This window comes from Phodopus roborovskii, unplaced genomic scaffold (genome assembly GCF_943737965.1).
Source record: "Phodopus roborovskii unplaced genomic scaffold, PHOROB, whole genome shotgun sequence".
Lineage (NCBI taxonomy): Eukaryota > Metazoa > Chordata > Mammalia > Rodentia > Cricetidae > Phodopus > Phodopus roborovskii.
In genome coordinates, this window is record NW_026126470.1 from 27932227 (window position 1) to 27955849 (window position 23623).

At 47.1% G+C, this 23623-nt stretch overlaps 1 protein-coding gene across 1 annotated transcript; it reads right to left on the minus strand.

Moving 5' to 3' along the window:
- Positions 1-268: 268 nt before the first annotated feature.
- Gart (phosphoribosylglycinamide formyltransferase, phosphoribosylglycinamide synthetase, phosphoribosylaminoimidazole synthetase) lies at positions 269-23264 on the minus strand. The gene is made up of 22 exons (XM_051191895.1): positions 23225-23264; positions 19564-19747; positions 18952-19047; positions 18227-18401; positions 16340-16451; positions 15642-15710; positions 14830-14955; positions 14225-14312; positions 13756-13841; positions 13276-13444; positions 11918-12149; positions 9397-9491; positions 9032-9141; positions 8537-8735; positions 6870-7121; positions 6529-6681; positions 4762-4968; positions 3882-4016; positions 2485-2615; positions 1847-1988; positions 664-779; positions 269-567 (listed from the first exon to the last, which is right to left on the minus strand). Exons 2-22 carry the CDS (start codon positions 19706-19708, stop codon positions 376-378), a joined length of 3030 nt encoding a protein of 1009 aa, XP_051047852.1. The 5' UTR covers positions 19709-19747; positions 23225-23264; the 3' UTR covers positions 269-375.
- Between the last annotated feature and the right edge of the window lie 359 nt (positions 23265-23623).

Sequence of the window (23623 nt, forward strand, 5' to 3'; positions counted from 1 at the left end):
GAGGGATTTGATGCTCTCTTCTGGCATAAATGAAGATAGAGCATTCATACATAAAATACATTTTTAAAAAAAATTTAAAAAGCGCCTTCAGGCTGGGTATTACCTACTCCTATAGCTCTAGGAGCAGAAAAACGTGGCAGGCAGTAAGCTTGCTTGTCTCTTGCCTGGGTTCAGGTTTATTGGCCTAGACCCTCCCACTTCTGGTATCTTAAAAATGCTAAATAAATTTTGTTTTTACTGGATTTGTTTATTAAAAAATGGCCACAGGTAAGGGTTAAAGTCTTTTTATTACACCTATCTGAGTTTGGGATAAGACCATGGCAAAAAGACAGAAAGGCACCAAGCAAACAGCTGTACTCCCTGAGTCTAGAGGGTTCACTGTTCTCTGGCCCAGTGGATCTTGCCGTCTTCTCCAAGGAGCACAGCCCCACTGGCCACCAGCTGGAGGGCTGCAGGGAAGATTTTGTGCTCTGCTAGTTTGACTCTTTCAGACAAAGTTGCAACAGTGTCACCCCTCTTCACAGGGACAGCTTCTTGGAGGATGATCTGTCCCGCGTCTACGTCTTCCTGGAAGAGGAAGCAGACATTTTCAAACTGGACTTTCTAGCCAGTGTGGTCTGCATCCAGACACTAGGGGCAAAAGGTAGGGAAAGGCACGCTTACAGCTACGAAGTGTACAGTGCAGCCGGTGATCATGACCCCAGCCTCCAGGACTTGCTCATGAGCATTCGAGCCCTTAAAGGAAGGGAGCAAGGATGGGTGGATGTTGAGCATTTTCCCTAGAAAGCAAAAAGCAGTGGTCAGAAAATTTAGGTCTTACTTATTTGGTTAAAGGAACATGTGCTCAACTATGTTGACCTCAGAGAACAGATTGGAGGAAGATGCCCAAATATGGACAGAAGGATGACGACCCAGGGACCCGAGCTTAGCCCCTAGGATCACCGAGTGAAGGAGAGCACCGAGTCCTACACTCTGTCCTTCAGCCGCACAAGCGTGCAGGTGACCTTACCACCCATGCACACCAAGTAATGAAAGGGCAAAAACAAAACAAAACAACCCAACAGACCTTAGGCCTTCATGCTTTTTTAGCGACGCCGTCCTTGCTACCCTCTGTGTTATATAGGAGAGCATGAATTTTTGTTTTTCTTTCTGTGGTACAAGGTATCAAACCAGATGCTTGCACATGCCACATGGTAAGTGCTTTACCAGGGCACTAAACCCCCAGTTTTTGGTTTGTTTTTACTTTCATATTAGGAGGGTTTTGCTTGCATGTATGACTGCATACCATGAATGTGCCTGGTGCCTGAAGAGGCCAGAAGAGGGTGTTGGGTCCTCTGGAAATGGAGTTATAGATGGCTGTGAGCTGCCATGGTGCTGGGAATTGAACCCAGGTCCTCTCCAAGAGCAACAAGTGCTCTCAACCACTAGGAATTTCCCCAGACACTAACTTCGTGGTTTTTCAGGGCAGGGTCTCATTATACATTTCAATATGGCCTTAAATGCACTAAGGCTGGTTTCTGCCCATCTCTCTTTTCATCTTGGGACACATAGGATCCTTCTTCTTTCTCTCCCCTTCTGAGAAGTGTGTCCTATAGGACCAGGCTGGCTCGGGATGCCCGGGTTACAAGTATGGAGTGAGCATCACGTTTTCTTGTCTCTAAACAAGGAAAGGGTCTCCTGATGTTTCTCTCAGTGAGTGATCTGTGCAGTAACTCAGCCTGGGCACGCCCTCACTCAAACAGTCCCCATTAACATCTTCTATGCTGAGGATCATCTACAAAGCTGGTCACTCTGGAGTCCGTTTTCAGCTGCCTTCCCAATGTAATGTCAAATGACTTTTGCTTACCATCCCATTTTTTGACAAAAGGGCCAGAGAGAATTCTCATGAATCCCGCAAGGCAGACTATGTCTACAGAGAACTCTTCCAGGACATGGTCAACAGCATTGTCAAATTCAACACGATTTTTATATAATTTATGATTAATTACCTGTAACAGGAAAAGAGAAATGACCGTTTGCAGTATTAACAATAATTTAAACACCTCTACAGAGACCACGTGAGTGGTGAAGATGTACCCACTAGAGGGATGGTTGAGGAACCGGCAGGATGGAGAAGACAAACCCAGCACCCACCCCAAATGGGAAGTTCCACCATTAAACAACATGCATGGCCTTGCGAAAGCAGAGCTTGTATTAAGTGCAATCTGCAGGGCTGGCTGTGCGGCTCAGGGTGTATCATGCAGTCTGCAGGGGCTGGTTGTGCAGCTCAGTGTGTATCATGCAGTCTGCGGGGCTGGCTGTGCGGCTCAGTGTGTATCATGCAATGTGCGGGGCTGGCTGTGCGGCTCAGTGTGTATCATGCAGTCTGCGGGGCTGGCTGTGCGGCTCAGTGTGTATCATGCAGTCTGCAGGGGCTTGCTGTGTGGCTCAGGGTGTGTCTGAGGCTCCAGGTTGAAGAGCGGGGCACAGCCTTCGGTAACTCACTCTGGTGGGAATCCCAGCCTTTTCTGCTTTGTCGAGGCCAGCGACACCAGCTTTGTTGGAGATGACAACCACAATGTGTGTGGAGCTCTTTGGATCTCGAGTGCTGTCTATGAGTGCTTGGAGGTTCGATCCTGAAAAGTCAGGAGAAAGTGAGTTCACGGGTCTGAAGCTCAGTCACCCTCACAATGCCCTCGTCCCTCAGAATGGCCTCTCTGCTGCATCATACACTTGGAGCTAAAATACACTCAAACTGAAGACAAGCGTGGCAGTCATCTAAAGACACACTCAGGGGCCTTTAACAGTCTTCACACGGTTCACAGCAATGCAATGCCACCTGTGAGGTGAAGCCTCACACCTAAATCCCCGCACTAGAATGGCCGAGGCCAGGTCAGCCCGGGCTTCAGGGTGAGTTCTAAAAGTGAACAAGTGTTATGCTATAGTCAACTGATAAGAGTACAATGCTCTTCTACCCAGAGTTTTTTACTTTTAATAAAAACAACTTTAGAATATTGCATTTTATTCTGAAAGACATATATGAACTAAAATTCCAGGTTAATATTTACCATTTCTCACTTTTAAGTGAACATATGTAATTACTATTTCAACTTTTAAACTTCTGCACCCATTAAGGTAAGATACAAAAGATGTGAACCCCTTCTTTACAGTTTTCTCCCTCCAAGACAGGGTTCCTCAGCGTTAACAGCTCTGGCCATGCTGGAATTTGATCTGTAGACCACCAGGCTGGCTTTAAACTCATAGAGATCTGACTGCACCTGGTTCCTGAGGGCTGGGGTGTGCCTCCACTGCCTGGCTTGTTTTCTTTTAATCTTATGTGCATGAGAGGTTTGCCTGCGTGTTATGTATGTGATGTGTGTGTGTGTGTGTGTGTGTGTGTGTGTGTGTGTGTGTGTCTGTCTGTCTGTCTGTCTGCTGCCCAAGAGTTCAGAAGAAAAGGGTGTCAGCTGTCCTGGTGCCATCATTAAGGATGGCTTTGAGTCATTATGTAGATGCTGGGAATAGAACCCAGGTCCTCTTTAAGAGGCCACCAACTGTTGAGCCACCTTTCCAGCATGGTGGCTTTTGTTTCATTTTGTTTTGGAGGCAGGGACTCACTGTGTAGCCCTGGCTGGCCTGGAACTCACTATCTGACCGGCTGGCATTAAACTCAGGAATCTGCCTGCCACTGCCTCCCACGTGCTAGGAGGCCACGCTAGCCACCAGTTTGCCCTTTCCTGTCTTCAGTTTCTCTTAAGCACTTATCCCACATTCTCTACTCTGCTCCCCATCCCAGATTCTGGGGAGAGAGCCCTAGCCATCTGAGGTCCTCCTCACCTGCCTTGCGATGTCGGCAGTAGGGTAGAGCTCCATAGCGCTATGGTAGGGAGACCATGCCTTACCTGTCCCAGATATTAACACAGCCACTCTTGACTTCTGCTGGGCAGGGAAATTACTTCTCAGGAAGCCATTTGACACCCCTGACCCATTTATTTGCATGGCTTCAATCAGATTCTTCACTCTGACACGAGGGGAATCTTCATTTCAATTACATGCATAAGAAAGTGAAGAACAACTATGAATTAATAGGAATAACAAAAATATTGTAAAACAACTTTTATTCTGAAAGTAAGACACATAGGAACTAAAACACCAGGTAAATGACATTTGCCATTTCCCACTTTTGAGAGCACACTGGAGTGAACATAGGGAATTAGTACTGCAGCCAAGACCTGTGGGACACACCAGTGCACTCAGTGCGCCACACCAAATGCTGTCTGCCCACGTTCTCTCCATCCCCGCAACCCACTAGTGGGCCCATTCACACGGTGCTATGACCCCTGGCTTCCTGGGGTATGTGTGACCCAGAAGGCCACTCAAGACTGAAAGGGAAGGTTCTCACTGCCCAAGACTTGCCTGGACATGAGACCTGCGCTGCAGAGAGCAGAAAGGCAGACAGAAGCAAGATCAACAAGCAGTGGCCATCAGTGACCATCACTGGTAGCTCTCTGGATGGTCTACCTGCCACCCTGCCAACACACGGGACTGATCAGGGGGTTGGGGCTAACCCTCCAGGCAGAACCTTGAGGTGTCTGTCAGGGCTATGACCCTGGGGAAGAACCCTGTGTAGTGTAGCTGTGCACAGTGGAAATGAGCAAGAGATGTCAAAGTCCCGGATGGAAGCAGGTGTGTCCTGGCCGGAGTCGATGAGTCATGACACATCTGGACAAAGACAGATCCCTTAGCAATGGCTAAACCTAACAGCCAACACAGAGCTATTACCTTCAGGACAGGCCACGACCCTGCCTATCACCCAGGCTTCCTCCTGGCGCTGCCGAATGTCATGCAGAATTTGGTCTGTCTGGTCCTTAGACACCACCAGGGCAGCTCCAACCCCACAGTTGAAGGTTCTGGCCATTTCTTCTTCAGAGAGCTGTCCTTCCTGCTGTAACCATGAGAAGACCCTGGGGATCCTCCAGGCGCAGGCATCTCAAAATAAGCAAGAGTTGCCTGATTAATCTATTGTCCCATACAAAGAATACAAAAATGAGTCATAGGCAGAACCTGCTACTTTGTGTAGAGTAAACTATCAATGGTCCTTTCAGATTACTTCTCTGTCAGCATGAACCCCAGAGACTGGCATGCCACCTTTTGTAAATGTCAGGCTGGGTCTTAGTGATGACAAACTGTACCTTAAACACCTTGCAGACCGACTCAGAGGGCAGTTCTGCTAGAGAGTTCTGATGAACACCTGGTTCCTTTAATTCCTTCTGGAATTTAGGCTGAGCTGACTTTTAGCTCCTCCTCTGTTCCAAGCAACACATCACAAGTCTCATCAGGAGCTTATTTACACACAACAGCACAGAACTCAATAACAAATAACACGGATGATTCTTTTGAGTGTGTATGGTTGTAAGATTTGGTTTACAGAAACTATACTGAATTATTTAGAATGTCTCTGAAACATTGGATTGTTTTTGTCAACGACACAAGCTTACAGTGATCTGTCAAGAGTCACAAGGGAGAAAATGCCTCTGTAAGACTTGATTAGAGTCAAGCGGCGACGACGCACACGCCTTTAACACCAGCACTTAAGAGACAGAGGCAGGAGTCCTGTGAGTAACAGGACAGCCAGGGCTACACAGAGACACCCTGTCTCAAAAAAACAACCAACCAACCAACCAACCAACCAACCAACCAACCAACCAACCAACCAACCAACCAACAAACACCAGGCAGGCGAGCAAGCCAAGGGGAGCAAGGCAGTGAGCAGTTGGTTTCCCAAGTTGGTTTTCTGTTTTTGAGACACAGTTTCTCTGTGGAACTGCCCTGGCTGTCCTGGAATTCGATCTGTAGACCAGGCTGGCCTTGAACTCACAGAGATCCGCCTGCCTCTGCCTTCTGAGCGCTGGGATTAAGGGCATGTGCCATCACTGCCTGGCTTACCAAAGCAGCTGTATAAAGAGAAAGATGTAAGCTGGGCACAATAGGGCATGCCTCTAATCCTCAAGGAAGCCGAACAGCAAGCTCAAAGCCAGCCTGGCCTGGACTACATAGTGAGATTGTCTACCTAAAAAGATGGAAAAGGCTCTCAGGGATATGGTTATGTGGGTTGAGTATAATAATTCAAAAATATGAAAAACTTTTTGAATGTAAGCATGATGCCTAAGTGAAAAATGCCACACTTGGCCTCATGTGATAGATCATAGTCAAAATACAGAAGAATGTATTAAAACCACTGCAAGAGACTGTGCATGGCGGTGCACACTTTTAATCCCAGCATTCCAGAAGCAGAGGGCAGATCTCTGTGGGTTCAAGGCCAGTCAGTGTGTGTGTGTGTGTGTGTGTGTGTGTGTGTGTGTGTTCCAGGACAGCCAGGGCAATATAAAGAAACCATATCTCCAAATAAAACAAACAAGCAAACAAACAAAAAGGACAGTCCATGTATAATCATATATGCATCATAACCCACAGTACAGTACATGTTTTTTCCCTTCAACATTTTTTTTTTTTCTTTTTTAAATCAGAAATTTCCTTTAGTTAGCTTACCTAAATCTACCCCAAGCTTCCGAGGGAGGACTCTGGGGATGTTTTCTAGCAGTCCACCTCCAGTAATGTGAGCCAAGGCTTTGACACATCCTGAACGTATGATAGGCAACAGTGAATGGCTGTAGATCCTGGTCGGAGTTAGAAGTAAGTCCCCTGGGGATTGGAGAGATAAGACAAAAACTTAGCCCACACATTCGGAACCCAAACATAAAGACAATTCTGAAATGGATGATGACTGTGACCTTGCCCAGACAGGTTAGTCTAGAATGTCATCCAGGCAGGAAACCACACATTGGTTCGATTCCATTTCAGGTAACCAAGCAGGACCTAGAGTCAGTTACCTAATGTCTGGTCGCCACATCCATCGGGCGCTGGAGAGGAGTACTGGAGGGAAGACCTCGCAACGACCTTCCTCACGAGGCTAAACCCATTGCTGTGAAGACCAGATGAGGCTACTCCGATGACAACATCCCCTTCAGCGATCCTTTCTAGCTGAGGGAGTTTCTGATCCCTCTCCATAGCACCCACAGCAAACCCAGCCAGGTCATACTCGCCAGGAGGGTACATGTCGGGCATCTCTGCGGTCTCCCCACCTGATTGGGACAAGGACAAAGACACTCTGTTTGTACTGCCTGATATCCAGGGACAGCACTAACGCCTACAGATGGTGCTGAGGGACACCTCCGCAGGCCACATGATTCCGATATGCCAATGCTCAGCTGGATTTAGCAACACGTCTACAGTAGTGTGGTTTCAGAAGTGCTTTCAAGGTTGTTTGGTTTTTTGAGACGGGGTTTCTCTGTGTAACAGCACTGGCTGTTCTGGAACTATAGACCAGGCTGGCCTAGAACTCACAGAGATCTCCCTGCCTGTGCCTTGCAAGTGCCAGGATTAAAGGCTTGAGTGACCACCGCCCAGTCAGATTTGATTAAAAAAAAAAGAGAGAGAAAGAGCTTGTTATTTTATGTGTATGAGTGTTTTGCCTGCATGTATCATGTATGTGCCTGGTTCCCATGAGGACACAAGAGGACACTGGATCCCCTGGAACTGCAGTTACAGTGAGCTGTCACGTGGGCTCTGGGAACCAAACCCAGGTTCTCTGGAAGACTAGTAAAGTAGTCTTACCTGCTGAGGCACTCTCCAGCCCCTTAGATTCAGTCACTCCATCTCCCGATACTAGCACGCAGGGCTCCACTCCACACCTCCCCCCCCCCCCCCACTAGCACACGAAGAAAGAGGAGGTAGGCAGCATACTCTAACTCAGAAACTGTATCCTAAAAATGTGTGTCTCAAAGTAGCCAGGCAGAGTGGCACACACCTTTCATCCCAGCCCTTGGGAGGCGGAGGAAGATGGATCTCTGTAAATTCAAGGCCAGCCTGATCTACAAAATTGAGTTCCAGGACAGTCAGGCCTGTTATAGAGAGAAATATGAAAGTGAAAACAAAAACAAAAAGTAGGAAAGCAACTTTTGGCCTTGAGATCTGATTTGCCTACAGATATAGTAATGCGTGTTTTTCCATTGAGACAAGAGTCTTGCTATGTAGCCAAGGCTGGCTCAAACTCTCAGTAGCCCTGCTTCAGCCTCCAAGTGCTAGAATTATAGGTATACACTGCTATACCAACCTTGACAAGTAATAGAAGAAACAGTTAAAACTCTCCCTCCCACATATAAGGTGAAACAATATGTCACCGCTGAGGGAAACTATAGCTTAACATATGCAATTCCAGGAGCCCATCTCCCCAGCTTTAGGCCCAGTTACAAGGAAAGCCCTGAGACTGCCCAGTGAGCCTCTCGAGGAAGATAGCCTGTCTGGCAGGGCAGGGCAGGGCAGGGCAGGGCAGGGCAGGGGTATGAGATGGGGACAGGGTTGATTAATGCAGGCAGTTTTATCTACATTCCATTTCCTGTCTGGTGGTAGAAAGTCATCCCCACTAGACACCACAGCAATGAATTAAGTTCCACACGACCAGCAGCCGGTAGAGGACCTGAGGGTCAACGGCTCATACCCAGCAGAGCACAGCCAGCTTGTCTGCAGGCTTCAGCAATCCCAGCAACGACAGCTTCAGTCGTAGTGAGGTCAAGTTTTCCACAGGAAAAGTAATCAAGGAAGAAGAGAGGCTCGGCTCCTTGTGCTAGGATGTCATTTACACACATGGCAACCAGATCCTGACCAATGGTGGCATGCTTGTTGCACAGCTGGGCGATCTGTAACATAAACAACCACACCGAGAATTAAGCACTGCCTTCATCTTCTCAGCTCACCCAGCGGCAGGAAACCCCGACTGTGGCCATCTGCTCAGAACACCCCAGGACAAAGACTCGAACTCACGGTTCAGAGTGTGCATCTGAGCTACATAGTTTAATTAAATGGTCAGGTACCAGGGCTCTTTTCAGCTAATGCGTGTTGTTAAGAAATGGCTATCTGATAAACATAAAAGTCCTCTGAAAGACAGACTCCCCTCTCTCTTTCACGAAGCCTTTAATCCCAAGTGTCCGATTACCTTCAGTTTAGTCCCAACACCATCTGTTCCAGAAGCCAGAAGAGGATCTTTGAAGCCAGCTGCTTTCAAATCAAAAAGACCAGCAAAGCCTCCAAGGTCAACATTGCAGCCTGTTGGACAGGAAACGAGTTACTTGTTGCATTTCAATTGATGAGTTTAACACGAACATGCTAGTTTTCTCCCTGACAATGGCCAATATGAGAGCTACATTTTCTGAGAGTAGGAAAAGAGCCCCATGTGCATGGTGAACTGATCAAGAAGGCAGGTACCCATGTACTTGGCTTAAGATGACTTAGAGGTCATTTGAAAAACTGCCCTCAGCTAAATGCAAGGCCCAAATCAATTCACAACAGGTTCTGATTTACCTGGTCTGGAGGTGGCTTTTGCTAAAGGCTGAATTTTCTTAACCAGCATATTTCCAGCTGCAATGTCTACTCCAGATTCCTTGTAAGTCAGGCCCCTAAGGAAATGAAAATGAAAACTAAGACATCACTTTAATGCCAGGGAAAATTATTATTATTTGAGATGGTCTCTCTACACAGTTCAGGCTGTCCTGGAACTCAGAGATCTGCTTGCCTCATGTCTGCTGGGATTCAAGGTGTGCAACAAGACACCCAGCAGAGAAAAATATTTTTATCTCAAATAAAACAAGACAAAGAACACAGGTAAGGGCTAGAGAAATGGCCCAGTGGTTAAAGCACTTGCCATAGAAATGCCAGATGGATATGGATGTTTGACTGTAATTTCAGCCTGGGATCCTCAAATGAGCTAGTTGGAGGCTAGCCAGGCTAGGGAGCTGAGTTTGATTGACAGACCCTCTCTCCAAAGTTTAAGGTGGAAGAGTAGGCACATGGCCACATGTGGCCACACATGGTAACACATACACTCACTGACGGAGTGTTCTAGAGGAGGTGCATATTTACCACCATTCCCAGGTGATGAGGGGCTAACAGATGTGCACTGCCACAGCTGGTTTGAGTTTCTTCCTAAATCTTAGTTAAAATATGTACACAATTTACCATCTTAGCCAGTTTTAATTCTTTTTTTTTTTTTTTTTTTTTTTTTTTTTTGAGACAAAGTATCTCTAGCTTTGGAGTCTATCTTTGGAACTGGCTCTGCAGGCCAGGCTGGCCTTGAACTCACAGATCCATCTGCCTCTGCCTCCAGAGTGCCGGAATTAAAGGCCTACACCACTGCTTGGTCATTTTGGCCATCTTTAAGTGTATCTTTCAACTGAGTGGCATAATTTGGTGTAGCCATCATTGTCACCTGGTAACATGGAAACTTTGTGTCCATTACAGGCCCTCTCTCCACTCTTGACTCACCTGCAACTACCATTCTACCATCTTGTTTCTGTGTAGCTTAACCCAGCCTCAAACTTCCAACAGTGCAGCCTCAGCCTCCCAGTACTGGCATTGCTGATTTTCACTGTGCCAGGGCATTGGCTGTCAGTTTTCCCATAGCCGAGGGCTGTAGAAACACCACTGAATACTCTTTGTAAAAGCACAAAACTATGTCATGTAGACTGGAACGGTATTGTTAACTTTTCGTCTCCTCTTGAAAAATGAGAGTCTGGCTTATTAGGGTGCAGTGACCGATGAAGAACTGTTGTAAGCAGGCTGTGGGGTACTTGAGAGGATCGCTAACCAACTCAGTGCCTGCAGCCCAGGCTCACTCTCCCGTGGGACACAACACCCTGCAGCTAACAGGTGGCATTGTGACACCTCACTTTCCTCATCTTGAAGAACTCATACAGTTAAGATTTAAGTGGGTGTGGCACACATTCTTAATGCCAGCACTTGGGAGGCAGAGGCAGGAGGAACTTTTGAGTTTGAGGCAGCCCTGATCCAGAGCAAATTCTAGGATAGCCAGGCCTACACAGAGAAACCCCGTCTCCAAAAGCCAAACCCAAAACAGACCAAACCAACCAACCAACCAAGATTTAAGTTCCTTGCTGGTCACACAGGCACAGGCCATCAGATCTCTGTGAGTTCCAGGCCAGCTAGGGGGGTGCCTTAGAGACTCGGTTTAAAAAAAAAAAAACACCAAACCAAACCAAACTTCAGTGTCTTAAGGTAAAGAATTTCTATGAGTTGGCACAGTATTTTAGTGTAATATATTTACAGAAGGACTTAAAAACCCGGGTTTTACCTGTGGCATAGCTTAAGCTATTAAAATTATGTTTTGAATTATCTCAATGGTCAGAATTTGCTGCTCTGGCAGATGATCTGGGTTTGGTTCCCAGCACCGCATGGTGGCTCAGGAGCATTCCTAAGCCCAGCTCCAAGGACCCGACCCCACTTCTGATCTCTGAGGGTACCAGGCACATGCGGTGCACATACACACTCACAGGCAAAACACTCACACCATACACATACACACCCACGAAACTACATAAAAGGAGTGTGATATTATGTGATACTTTTAAAAAAGATCAAAACACTCGTGGCAACCAAGTTTATTTATTTCATAAGGAAATATTTGTTAATGAATGACTCAGTAACAAAAATTACATTCAAGTAACCATGTTTCAAGCTCAAGAATGTTTAACTACACAATGACTCAAGGATTAACAGTCTCTGTCACTATAATCTTAACGAACTTTCAAAGATAAGGAATTGCCAAGAATCGTTTCCTACTTATTCATATATTGCTTTGTTCAGTTTTTTTTTGGGGGGGAGACGGGGGCACAATATATAAAGGCTTACTATAGACTGGCCTCAAATATGAGATGCTCTGCCTGTCTCAGTCTATAAATAGTTAAGATTCAAACAAAATACAAGCCAAGACCCAGTCAGCCCCACAGACACAATACAAACTGACAGCACAGGGCCAGGAGATTCCTCCACACACACAGGCCAGTTCTGGGCTGGAGGGAACCTTTACCTGGGCCGCTGGAGGAAGGCTACTGCACGGAAGCCAATGTCCTTCCTATAAACTGCTCCCTCAAACTGCATAGCGGCGAGTCCTCTCTTGGCCTCCTCGAGGGCTGACACAAGGTCTTCCTGGACGGCCGTGACTGTGAGGACCCTGCCCCCGCTGGTCACCACTGTGCCATCTTTAAGAGCAGTGCCGGCATGGAATACCTGCAGTCCTAACGCCTGGGCCTCCGGAAACCCTGGAAACAAGCACAGTTAACAAAGCGGGCAGTTTTTGTTCACACAGGGTCGGTCTTCACTATGTAGACCTGGCTAGCCTCAAACTCAGTGATCTGCCAGCCTCTGGTTTCCAAGTCCCAGGATTAAAGGCCTGCACCATAGACTCTGAAACAACATGCATCCTGTGCTGTGCTCCTATTCCAGAAATTCCAGTTTCTGGGGAGTGAGAAAAACAAAACAAACCAAAACAAACAATACAAAAAGGTATAGTTTCGACGAGGGAGGGAAGCATAGTATAGTAAACTTTTTTTTCACAAGCCATTTAAGAGAGAGCTAGACTGCTTCTTTAACTCGTGAAATGGCCAGTACTGACGGCCACGCCATCCGCCGCCACACTGCAGTCTCCATGCCTGTTTCTTCTCTCAGCGTCACTGTCCCTCTGCGTGTCCCGACAACAGCGCCACCAGCACGAATAATTTCATGTCTGCCAGTACTGTCCAATGCTGCTGCACTATACACTGCACTAACAGTGGCTGCACCACAGCATGCTAGGGGCCAGAGGCCTTTGGCCGCGAAGCACAAGGTACCTGGCACTTCACAGTCATTTGTAACAGACCGGATGCCATTTAAGCACGTTAACACAGGGCGGGTGTGCGCGCGTGCATGCGTGTGTGCGTGCGTGCGTGTGTGTGGGGACTGGACCTTTCACACCTTGACTTCCACTCTAGAAACCAGGACCCAGGGCCGGGGCATGCTGTGCTCTAGCAGGCCTCACTGCACAACGCAGAGCTCGTGTGTTAGAGTCGCACTCACGCTAACATGCGGGGTCTCACACTCTCACATTCCACGCAGGCTCCGGGAGGTGGGAGCTCAGGGCTGCAGTGGCTGTAGGGGGTCACTCTGGACATTCATCAGTCACTCACTTCCCGTGCAGGAAAGGACGTGAATGGCACTTCTCTAAGCACACTAGGCAACGCGGCCAAGAATTTCTCAGGGGTCTGATGGCGGCCAAGAATTTCTCAGGGGTCTGATGGCTTCAGACCGTTCATAGGGAAGGTGTCCATTCTCGGGGGAGGAGCTTGCTGTGGTATCTATCATCACCCATTTCACTGTAACCCAGTGGTTTTCTTAGTCACGGCTATTCACCTGTTATTTCCACACCCTTGGCGTAGGCTCCAGGGTACCCTTTACTCGCCATGACAACAGTTACGGCAGTGTGGTTTTCTAGCCACACAGGCAGAGATGTACTCAGCTGGCCATCTAAGGTGGACTGAATCAACTCATAGAGGTCACTTTTAAGAAGCGGAAGGATTACCTGGAAGAACAGATCAAAATGGTAGAGGAGATGAATTTTAATAGCCTTCCCTTTACCACCCCTTCCCTTTACCTGTGCCTTCCATTTTATTCATTGGGTTGGTTACCCACTGAATTATTTCAAGACTGGTAAATCGTGAGAACAAAACAAAGATTTTCTTCTAAAACGTAGTAGTCTGTTACCATTATTACTTGAGACAGAGTTTCTCTGTAGCTGAGGCCAGCCTTGAACTGTCTGCCTCTGCCTCCTCAGTATCGAGATTAAAGAGATATACCCCCATACCAGCAGTTATTTTATTTATTGTTACTCACTTGGCATTCTGGGTCACCAAAACGGCAATTAAACTCCAAAACTTTTGGGCCATCTTTGGTCAGCATTATGCCAGCGTAGAGAATTCCTTTATTTAGAGAGAGGGAGGGAGGAAATCTGTAATGATGTAATGACAACACTGCATTACAACTATAAAACCTAGACTATGAACTCTTTATTTTTGAGACAAAGTACCATGTATTTCAGCTTGAGCTTGAACTCATTTTGTAGTTGAGGATAGCCTTGAACTTCTGATCCTCCTGCCTCCATATCCCAGGTGCTGGGATTACATGTGTGCCTCCCCACTTCATGTATGCTAGGCAAGCACTCTATCAACTGAGCTATAACTCCAGTCCAAGACTACAAACTTCTAGTACTAAACAGCTGAATATGACTAAAGTCGTAGAAAAAGAGAGAGTAAGTTCCAGCTAAAGTAGCACATCCCTATATAGCGATCTAGAGCCTGCTTACCTGTGTAAGGCACACCCTCCTCCTGCATGCCATCTACTGCTCTCTGAAGAATAGTGCTTTTAATGGTTAGCAACAACTCTTTAGGAACCTGGGGAACACAGAAACATTAAATGTGATTTTGTTGCTGTTGTTTTCAGTTTTTTGAGACAGGGTTTCTCTATAGTTTTAGAGGCTGTCCTGAAACCTGTTCTGTAGACCAGGCTGGCCTTGAACTCACAGACATCCTCCTGCCTCTGCCTGGATGCAGCGCTGCGTCTGGCTGACGCAGATTTTTTCACACAAAACTACCCAGAAATTGGGAATATCCCCTGTCCGTGTGAAGTAGAGAGTGCAATGATGGTGTGTCCTGGATCTCAATTTGTTACATATACACATCTGTTTGTTTAACATGCTGGGCCTTGGATCCAGAGAGGAAGAGAAAAATTCTAGATCTCACGGAATTAAAGTATGAGTGTACACAGTTAGGAAAGAATATGTCAGGCCTGATTGCTTTTCCTTAGATCGGCTCTTAGTCCCTACCGGAAGAGGTTGTTAGAGACCCAAAGGGGTGACCCCCTCTCACTTGGCAGACAGCAGGCCAGCTGACCAGTGAGAGCATTCAGTACCTGGGGTGCTGGGCAGTAGGCTCCCATCCCCCCGGTGTTGGGGCCCTGGTCTCCATCCAGCAGTCGCTTATGGTCCTGTGCTGGGGGCATTGGGGCCACTGTCTTCCCATCAGTGAAACACAGACACTGTGGAGAAAACACATTATCCACTTAGGTTAAATGACAAAAAGTCAAACATGACTCCTCTCAGAGGAAGTTTTCATTTCTGAAGAAAACTTGGATAATCATTGCAGGTTATATTGCAGGAACCAGAAGATCTTGGATAATTCAACTTGTAAAGGAGCCGCTACTTGTAGCAACCTGGGATCACACGGGGTTTCCACCCAGGACAAAGACCAGTCTTCCTACTGCTGAGCCTGCCAGGCACTCACTGTATGTAAGGCGACACTATTTCAGCGCTTACTGTGTAGGTAGCTGAGTGGGAAAGGAGACCATCAACGCACAGAACCTCCACGGTGTGACTTAAGTCCAAGTGTCCTCACTCATGCCTACGGCAGGATTCTCAACAATCAACCCCACGATGATGGGATGGGAGTGTGTGTGTGGGCACAAATGACAGCAGCAACACTACAGTTAGGACATAGCAATGAAGACACCTTCATGGGGGGGGTCCCCACAGCATGAGGGTCACAGCATCAGGAAGGCTGAGGACCACTGCGCTAGGAGGTTGGGGCATGCGATTTCTCATCCCAGTCCTAAGTCTGTGCAAATCCTCTTTTTAGACTGCGGGGTCCTGTTCTCAGATGACACTAACAGAGTAAACGGAGTCTGTTTTGGGGCATGTTAAAAGGCAAAGAGATGGCCATACTTACAGATACTTCTTCCCCATCCAGACACTCTTCCACAACAACCGTTTCTCCAGCTGCTCCAAAAGATTTTTCCTAATTGTGGTTAAAAATAAAAGGCTCCTTTGTAGATCTGTGTCCCATCTGAGTTATGAAACACGTGAGCACTGTAACGTCTCTCTGAAGATCTAACCGTGAGCTTCTCTGGTCTTGGATGTGGTAGCGGGTGGGGCTCACATCTGTACCACTTCCCTGACTTATTTAATCTTTACTCCTGCTTATGACCATGTAGGTTTGTCTACAAACATCGGACAAAACTATGTATGTGAAAACAGATTTCTCTAGGAGGTTCCCTCATAATCATTGATATGGATTACAAAAGAAACATTGCATCCATCCACTGCTCTTCTTTTGTTAAGACTTGGAACACACAGGACAAATGCCCTTATTGTCATGGATGCGTAGTTATCTGTAAACCCCATGGGTCAAAGACTTTCTACCTTCCCGTCCCAGACACTAAGAATGTTAGAACTTACACCACAAGAACGAGCCATCGTTTAGGGATTGGTGTAGCTCTGTACTAGCCACGTTCTAGAAATGGATAACATGTGGTACCACGAAAACCAACTCTGCAGTGTGTTTGGGACATTTGGAGGCTCCCTTTGCAAACTTAGTCTTTATTCACAGACACACGGAGAATGAACCTCCCTGAAGCATCCACCTACTTGCATGATCTCCTGTACAGCTTTGCAGGCCTCCTCTTGATTCTTTGCAACAATCACTCCTTTCCCCGCTGCAAGGCCACTGGCCTTCACAACCAAAGCAGGAAAGTTTGCGCTGTCAAGACAGGGAAGCTTTTATCATTCAGTGAAATCCTCACAGTGCTGACATTTACTTTGTAATTGTATGCTTTAGCAAAAGTGAAAGGTACACAGAGAAAAATATTACTCCAGAATAATTTTAGATAATTCTTGCCAAGATTTTTTTCTTGTATATTTTATAATTTTGATCACACAGCAAGTACAATTTTGCTTTTTTCCACATAGAATGAGGTCAAATAAGCAATAATCCTTAAAAAGTTAAGCAGATTTGTAGAGCAGACATAACATCATCTATAAGATACACAGCAGGGGATCTTAAAATACCACCGTAATAGACTAACACAGGCAGATACCGCAGACCATTTCCAGAAACACACAAAGCAATGGAATGGGACTGGAGATCTGGAAAGAGGTTTAACCAAAGTAAGTAACAAAGCTGTCACTTACCCAAGGCACCGGGCTACTACGATAATAATAATATTCAGTGTTTAAGAAACCCTGTGGGATGAAGAACGAGCAAAGAATGAACTCTGGCCAGTGGGACGGCTGACCCGAGCTCAATTCCCAGCGTCTTCTCTCTTTTCTTCTCTCTCTCTCTTTAAATATGGTATTTTAAGACAGGGCTTCTCTGTGTAGCTTTGGAGCCTATCCTGGCACTCACTCCGTAGCCCAGGTTGGCCTCGAACTCACAAACATCCACCTGCCTCCAGAATGCTGGGATTAAAGTCGTGTGCCACCACTGCCCGGCTCCTGGTGTTTTCTTATTCTATGTATGTGTCGAGTTGAACGAACACACGAACACACGAACACACGAACACACGAACACACACACACACACACACACAAAATGAGTGGTTAAAAAAAAAAAAAAAAAAAAAAAAAAGCCTAAAAAAAAATTAACCCTCCTGGAAGGAAAATATGCTGGGTGGCAGAGAGGAAAAGAGAAAAGGGGAGAAAGGCATAAAGGCATGCTTACAAAGTTACTGACTTCCCAAAGTTTCCACATGTAGGAAAGAAGCATACTTAATGGACCCAGGTTCGATTCCCAGCACCCACATGGCAGCTCAGAATTGTTTGGAACTCCAGTCCCAGAGGATCTGAGCCTCTCTTCTCAACTTTTTGGTCACCAAGCCATCCACACAGGCAAAACACCCACACACATAATAAATAAATAAATCTAGAAAACATCTAAAGATTCAGTCACTCTGCAGGGTCTGGTGTCTCACACCTACCCCAGCACTTGGGAGGCTAAAGCAGGAGCATGAGCATTAGTTTAAGATCTCATTGTGACAATGTGCCACCGTGTTTGTCAGCTGCAGGACAATAAGCATTCCCTGTTTGAGGTCTCAGCAGTGAAGACTGTAGCGTGTAGTCTACAGGGAAGCATGCACAGGGTCGTAGGGTTTTCCTCTTGGTTGAGACTGGGTTCACAAAGCCCAGGCTGGTTTAGAACTAATCCTTCAGCTTCCATTTCCCAACGGCTGGAGAAATCCATCTTCTTATGGAGTCCAAAAAGGACACTAATTATTTTATTTGAGTTATCCTTTCCATAACTAATTCAATATAAACCCATGAAAGCTGAGGAACTAAACTTTGTGCTTTCTTTTTGGTTTTTCTTTAAACCCTGTAGCCCTGGCTATCCTGGAGCTCCACCTGCCTCTGCCTCCTGAGTGCTAGGATTAAAGGTGTAAGCCACCACTGCCAGCTTAGACACTGTTTTCAAAACGAGAGTGACTTTATATTCACATTGCATTATGAACACCCGTCATTCAGGGGTCACTTTCCACCCACCTCATGATAAAGCTGCAGGCGTCTTCAGCCTTGGTGAATGCTCCCCACTGTGCAGTTGGGATTCCATGGCGGTCCATAAACTCTTTGGCAAACTTTTTACTGGACTCTAACTGAGCTGCTTGTGCTGTGGGGCCAAAGCATCGTACACCTGCAGAGGTCAGGTCCTCTACAATCCCTACAGAAGCAAGCAGAAATCTAGGTTACCCACGGCCCGCTTAGGGACTTATACCGATATGAATTATGACGAGAATACATCTATGTTTAGAAAAGGTACAGGTGAGCTGGTAGTTATAATAGCTGGTTTCCCATGTTGTATTTCATTAGCGGGATACTGCTAAGAGGTGATTCTAGGTGTACAGAGGTGCTGTGCAATGTGGCGCCTGAGCCCCAGCTAATGGAGATTGAGGCAGGAGCCCACAAACCGCACATCAGCTTGGGCATCATAACTAGACCCCATTTTAAAACAAACCGTCAAAACAAACAAACAACTAGCGAATTGTCATATGTGAATATCTGGATTTGTCCTATTAAATACATAGATTACCAACGACACTAGACTAGAGCAGAAGGAAGACCCATTTGTTATCGAAGGCTGGATCCCAGCAACTGTAAGGGGCTGAAGACCCTCTCTAACGTGTTATTAGGACCCCACACACGGACTGGATTGAGTCATGTCTGAACCTGTGCGGGCCCTGACCGTGTGGTACCAACGAGGGTGAGTTTACCTGCAGCCAGAGGGGCCTCCGGTCCTACAACCACAAACTCAATCCTTTCATCTCTGCAGAACTGAGCAAGGACAGCGTGGTCAGCGATGGAGACAGCTGTGAACAGAAGACATAAACCCACACATATGCAAAAATGTCTTCACTTCACCAAAGAAGCTAAGTACTAGCCTTAGTAAGGTAATTAAAAACTAAGATAGTTGATGGTTTTGCCTTTGTGGGTATAGTTAGTAATTTCCACCATGAAAAATTCCAAATAGTACACCAGGTTAGACACAGCTCAGCAGCCTACTGTCACTAGAGTACCCCAGGTGACTGTCCTTGATAGCAGTGTTGGCTGTGCAGAAGGAAGACAAACCCAGAGCATGCACTCAGAAACTCTTCCCACAAACAAGCAAGCATAAGATGCTTGAATCTACACGAGGCCCCTGCTACCCTACCACCTTTTCAGTCACAGTGGTCCATAGGCTCAAGACACACCACCTTATGTTTACCACAGAGATTCACGGTACCGTTTCAAATAGAAATCTACCTTATTAAAGGTTGGTTGTATGTGAGCTATCATTTATTATCAACAAATATTAACCACCCCCCCCCATTTTGAAACATAATTACCAGCATTTGAGATCTTTCCAGAACAGGCAGTGCCTGCATTTCCTGGGGCAACCAACACTTGTTTGACATGATGAGACTGTGCAAGTTTCCAGGCCAGCGTATGTTCCCTCCCTCCACTGCCGATCACAAGAACTCGGGCTGACATTGCTGGTTGCAAAGCAGGAATTCAGAAGCAAAATGAAACCTGCAGAAAGAAAACCACAGTTGACATCTTAAAAGGCATGCATTTTACAAGACACGCTTTTCCTTTTTTGGCAGTGTCTTATTTTGTTAACTTTTCTGTGTGCTGGTATTTTGCCTGCACATACGTCTATGCACCACAGGTTTGCCCGGTGTCTATGGCGGCCTGAAGAGGTTCTTGGATCTCCTGGTACTGGTGCTCTGGTGGGTGTGAGCCACTGTGGTTACTGGTAATTGAACCCCAGACCCTGGGAAAGCTGCAGGTCTTGTGAGTGCTGAGCCATCTCTTCTTCAGTCACTCTTTCGGAGTTCTTGAGAAAGTCACACTATGCTGCTCAGAGATGGCCCATGTTGCTCTTCCAGAGGGCCTGGGTTCAATTCCTGGCATTTACATGGTGGCTACCAACCATCTGTAATTCCAGACCCAGGGGACCTGACTCTTCACTGGCCTCCTTGAGCACAAGGTACACATGTGGTGGTAAACAAGCAGGCAGGCAAAACACTCACTCACACACACACACACACACACACACACACACACACACACTCACACCCTCAAAATTCGGAGGTTAGATTTGGACACAGATGACTGCAGTCACGGTAAGGCAGGGCATGTGAAAACGAGGTAGGTGGACACAGTTAGGGAAAGGAAAAAATGGTAGTTCAGCTCCTGCTAGGCTCTGAGCACCTTCCACACATTGTGTGTTGTATTTTATCCATATCGTGAGGTATTAGAACAGAAACAATGTAACTATGGTATTTAGAGATGGAGCCTCTGGGGGAATGACTAGCTTTAGACAAAGATAATAGGGTGGAGCACTCACGACTAAATGTAAAGTTTTTTTTCCCCCTTTTGTTTTTTGAGACAGGGTTTTTCTGTGTAGCCCCAGCTGTCCCGGAACTCAATGTGTAGACCAGGCTGGCCTCGAACTCAGAAATCAACAATTTAAACCTCAGTGTGGTATAGAGAAGAGAATATTAACAGTACACATTTTCTGTCAAGGGCCAAGAAATAAATATATTTGAGGGCTATTTATGCTCTGTCCAAACCATGAAATAGAACTTTCATTAAAGCCTAAAGGGACAGAACATTAATGGGTGTGTACCATCCAGTAAAATGATTTATGTAAACAGCAGGCACAGGCTATTTGCCTAATCAGTGCTCTAAACAACAGGAAGCGGAAGCAGGGTCATAACAAAATAAGCACCACTGTGTTTCCATACAATTACATTATTATGGGCACTGTCACTTAACTCCATATGCACTAAAACTGCTTCTCCTTCTGTTGCTCGGTAAACAAAAGACCCAGAGACTGATACTGGGTCTCAGCTTCAAGCAAAGAAGCAATAGCTCTCACTAGTCCTTGGTGAGCCTAACTCCATCAAACTCCATCAAACCTCAGGCTGGAGAATTCTGAGACTTCAATGTCTTCCTATCCTCAATGTGACTGGAGAATGAGTCTCTGACACTGACTACTGAACACTATCTTTTACACCCCCTAGTGCTGGGATTAATGGCATCTAATCCCAGGCTCCATCTCTCTCTTAATCCTGAGTGCTGGGATTCAGGGTGTGTAGAACCATTGCCTGATCTCTGTCGCTTGAGCCTGACTTTGCTTTTTGAATCCTCAGGCAAGCTTTAATAAATCATAAATGTCACCACATCTGTCACCCTTTTTTTGTAAGATGGGGTCTTTTCTGTGTCCCTGGTTGGCTTAGAACTTGCTATGCAGGCCTGAGACTTTCCCTGCCTCCCTAGTGCTGAGGTTACAAGTGTGGGCGACTCCCACCATTTCTGTTTGCCGGTTGTACAAAGACAAGTAAGAAAATCATTTGTATGGAATCCATAGCTTGCAGGCTTATGATTTAAGGCTCAAAGGATCCCCTGGGCTGGAAATCTGTTAGAGAAGCCAAAATCAAATCCTAACACATCTCACTTGACTACTGGCATTTACTGTTAGGAATGAAGCACGTTAACGTTAAAATAATGTATACTATGGCACATGACTTTAATCCCAGTATAGGCAGGAGGATCTCTGTGAGTTCAAGGCCAGCCTGATATACAGATTAAGTTCCAGGACAGCCAGCACCGTTACATAGAGAACTCGGGTCTCAAAACAAAACAAGAAAGGTCAAAATATTGTATACTACAAAGTACCCAGTAATAGGAAATGATAATTTGATAATATGACTGTGCTTACCTAAATTGAGACCTCAGGAAACAATTTATCAACTCATTGCACAAATAGGAGCAACAATAACAAAAGTGGGAATGTAGTTTAGTAATAAAGCTATTGTATAGAATAAAGCCTCTGGTTCGGATCCCAGTACCAGATGTGGGGAGAGGTGGTAGTGCAAAGAAATCACCAAGGCATTTACTTAAGCAGAGGGTGGTTACAGGAAAAAGGAAACTCATTTATAACTTCTAAATCGACATGAAAAGAGCTTAGTGCTCTCTCTCTTTTCCAGACAGGGCTTTTCTGTGGAAGAGCCCTGGCTGTCTTGGAATTAACTCTGTAGACCAGGCTGGCTTTGAACTCATACAGATCCACCTGCCCGTGCTGGGATTAAAGGCATGGGTCGCTACCACCACGAGGTTGAGCCTAGTGTTCTTACAGGAGACTGGGGTTTAATTCCCATCACCCACATGGGGGTGGGGGCTTATAAACATCCTAACTTTGGTCCCAGAGATAAAACACCTTCCGGCTTCCTTGGGGCATTGCAAGCACGTGGGCTACATAGATGCACGAAAGGGAAAGACTTCTACACATAAGATAGTCGAAGGCAATAAATAGATCTTTATATCCAATTTGAATAAGAGCAGCAGTGCAAGACAATTTTCATTTATTACTCACAATCTCAAAGGGCCTTACTACCCGAGAGACCAGGACAGACTTTTCTTTCGTGGCGGTCAGTTAATTAGTAGGAAACTTATGGCGAGAATAAGAGTCAGGTAAGGAGAGAATAGAAGAACCGGGCAAAAACATTCCCAAAGATTTTGTTTAAAAAAGGAGAAACCAAGCCGGGCGGTTGAGGCGCACGCCTTCTAATCCCAGCACTCGGGAGGCAGAGGCATGTGGTGGATCTGTGGAGTTCTAGGCCAGCCTGGTCTACAAAGCCGCAGAGAAACCCAGTCTCAAAGGGGGAGGGGGAAAAAGTAGAAACCAAACACGAAAGTGGTCCAGCAACACCGTTAGTGAGGGTGATAACACCCATCCTCTTCTGTAGATTTTACGGGGGGGGGGGTGGAAATGTGTCTTTAACAGGCACAGACAGACACACAGAAACCTGAACCAGAAAGGAGGGGAAGAAAGGTGGACAGGGCCGAGCTCGGTCAAGGCCGAGCCAAGCGCGACCCTTTCTTTCCCCGCCGGCTGACCGGGGGTCTCAACACCGGCCGCGGGCGCCGAGCTCCAAGCAGAGAGAGCCGAAGCGTGAGCGCCGCCCGCGCGCCGCCCTGGGAACAGAGGGGTCCACGCACCTGCAAGCCCCGCCACGCCGCTCCCGCACGCGCCCGCGCCCGCCGGAAGTCGGCCCGGGGGGAGGGAGGGACCGGCGCGCGCCGGCCCGTGCCCCGCCCCCGCCGGGCTCCGCCGCCCGCTCATTGGCCGGCGCCGGGCCGGCCCCCGCCCCGCGCGGTGCGGCCCCCGCCCCAGGGCGCGGCCCGGGGTAGGGGTGTGGGGAGGCACGGAGCCGCGGTGGAGCCGCTAGCGGGCGGGGCGGGGCGGGGCGGGGCGGCGCCGGGCCCCGCGTGCGTGCGCGGCCCGCCTTCGCTAAGCCGTGCGCGCGCGCGCACCCCCGCCGCGTGCGCGCGCGCGCCCCCTTGCTCGTGCCCGCCGCCCCGACCCGAGTGGCCCCGGCGCCTGCGACACGCGCGCGA

Bases quoted from the DNA above. Each gene is read 5' to 3' on its own strand.
- Gart (XM_051191895.1), bottom strand. From the start codon at position 19,708: ATGTCAGCCCGAGTTCTTGTGATCGGCAGTGGAGGGAGGGAACATACG. The intron at 15,711-16,339 runs GTAGGTGGATGC...AACCACAATTAG, and splicing joins CTGTACAGGAGATCATGCAA to GAAAAATCTTTTGGAGCAGC. The intron at 12,150-13,275 runs GTGAATAGCCGT...GCTTGTTTCCAG, and splicing joins CAAGGGTGTGGAAATAACAG to GGTTTCCGGAGGCCCAGGCG.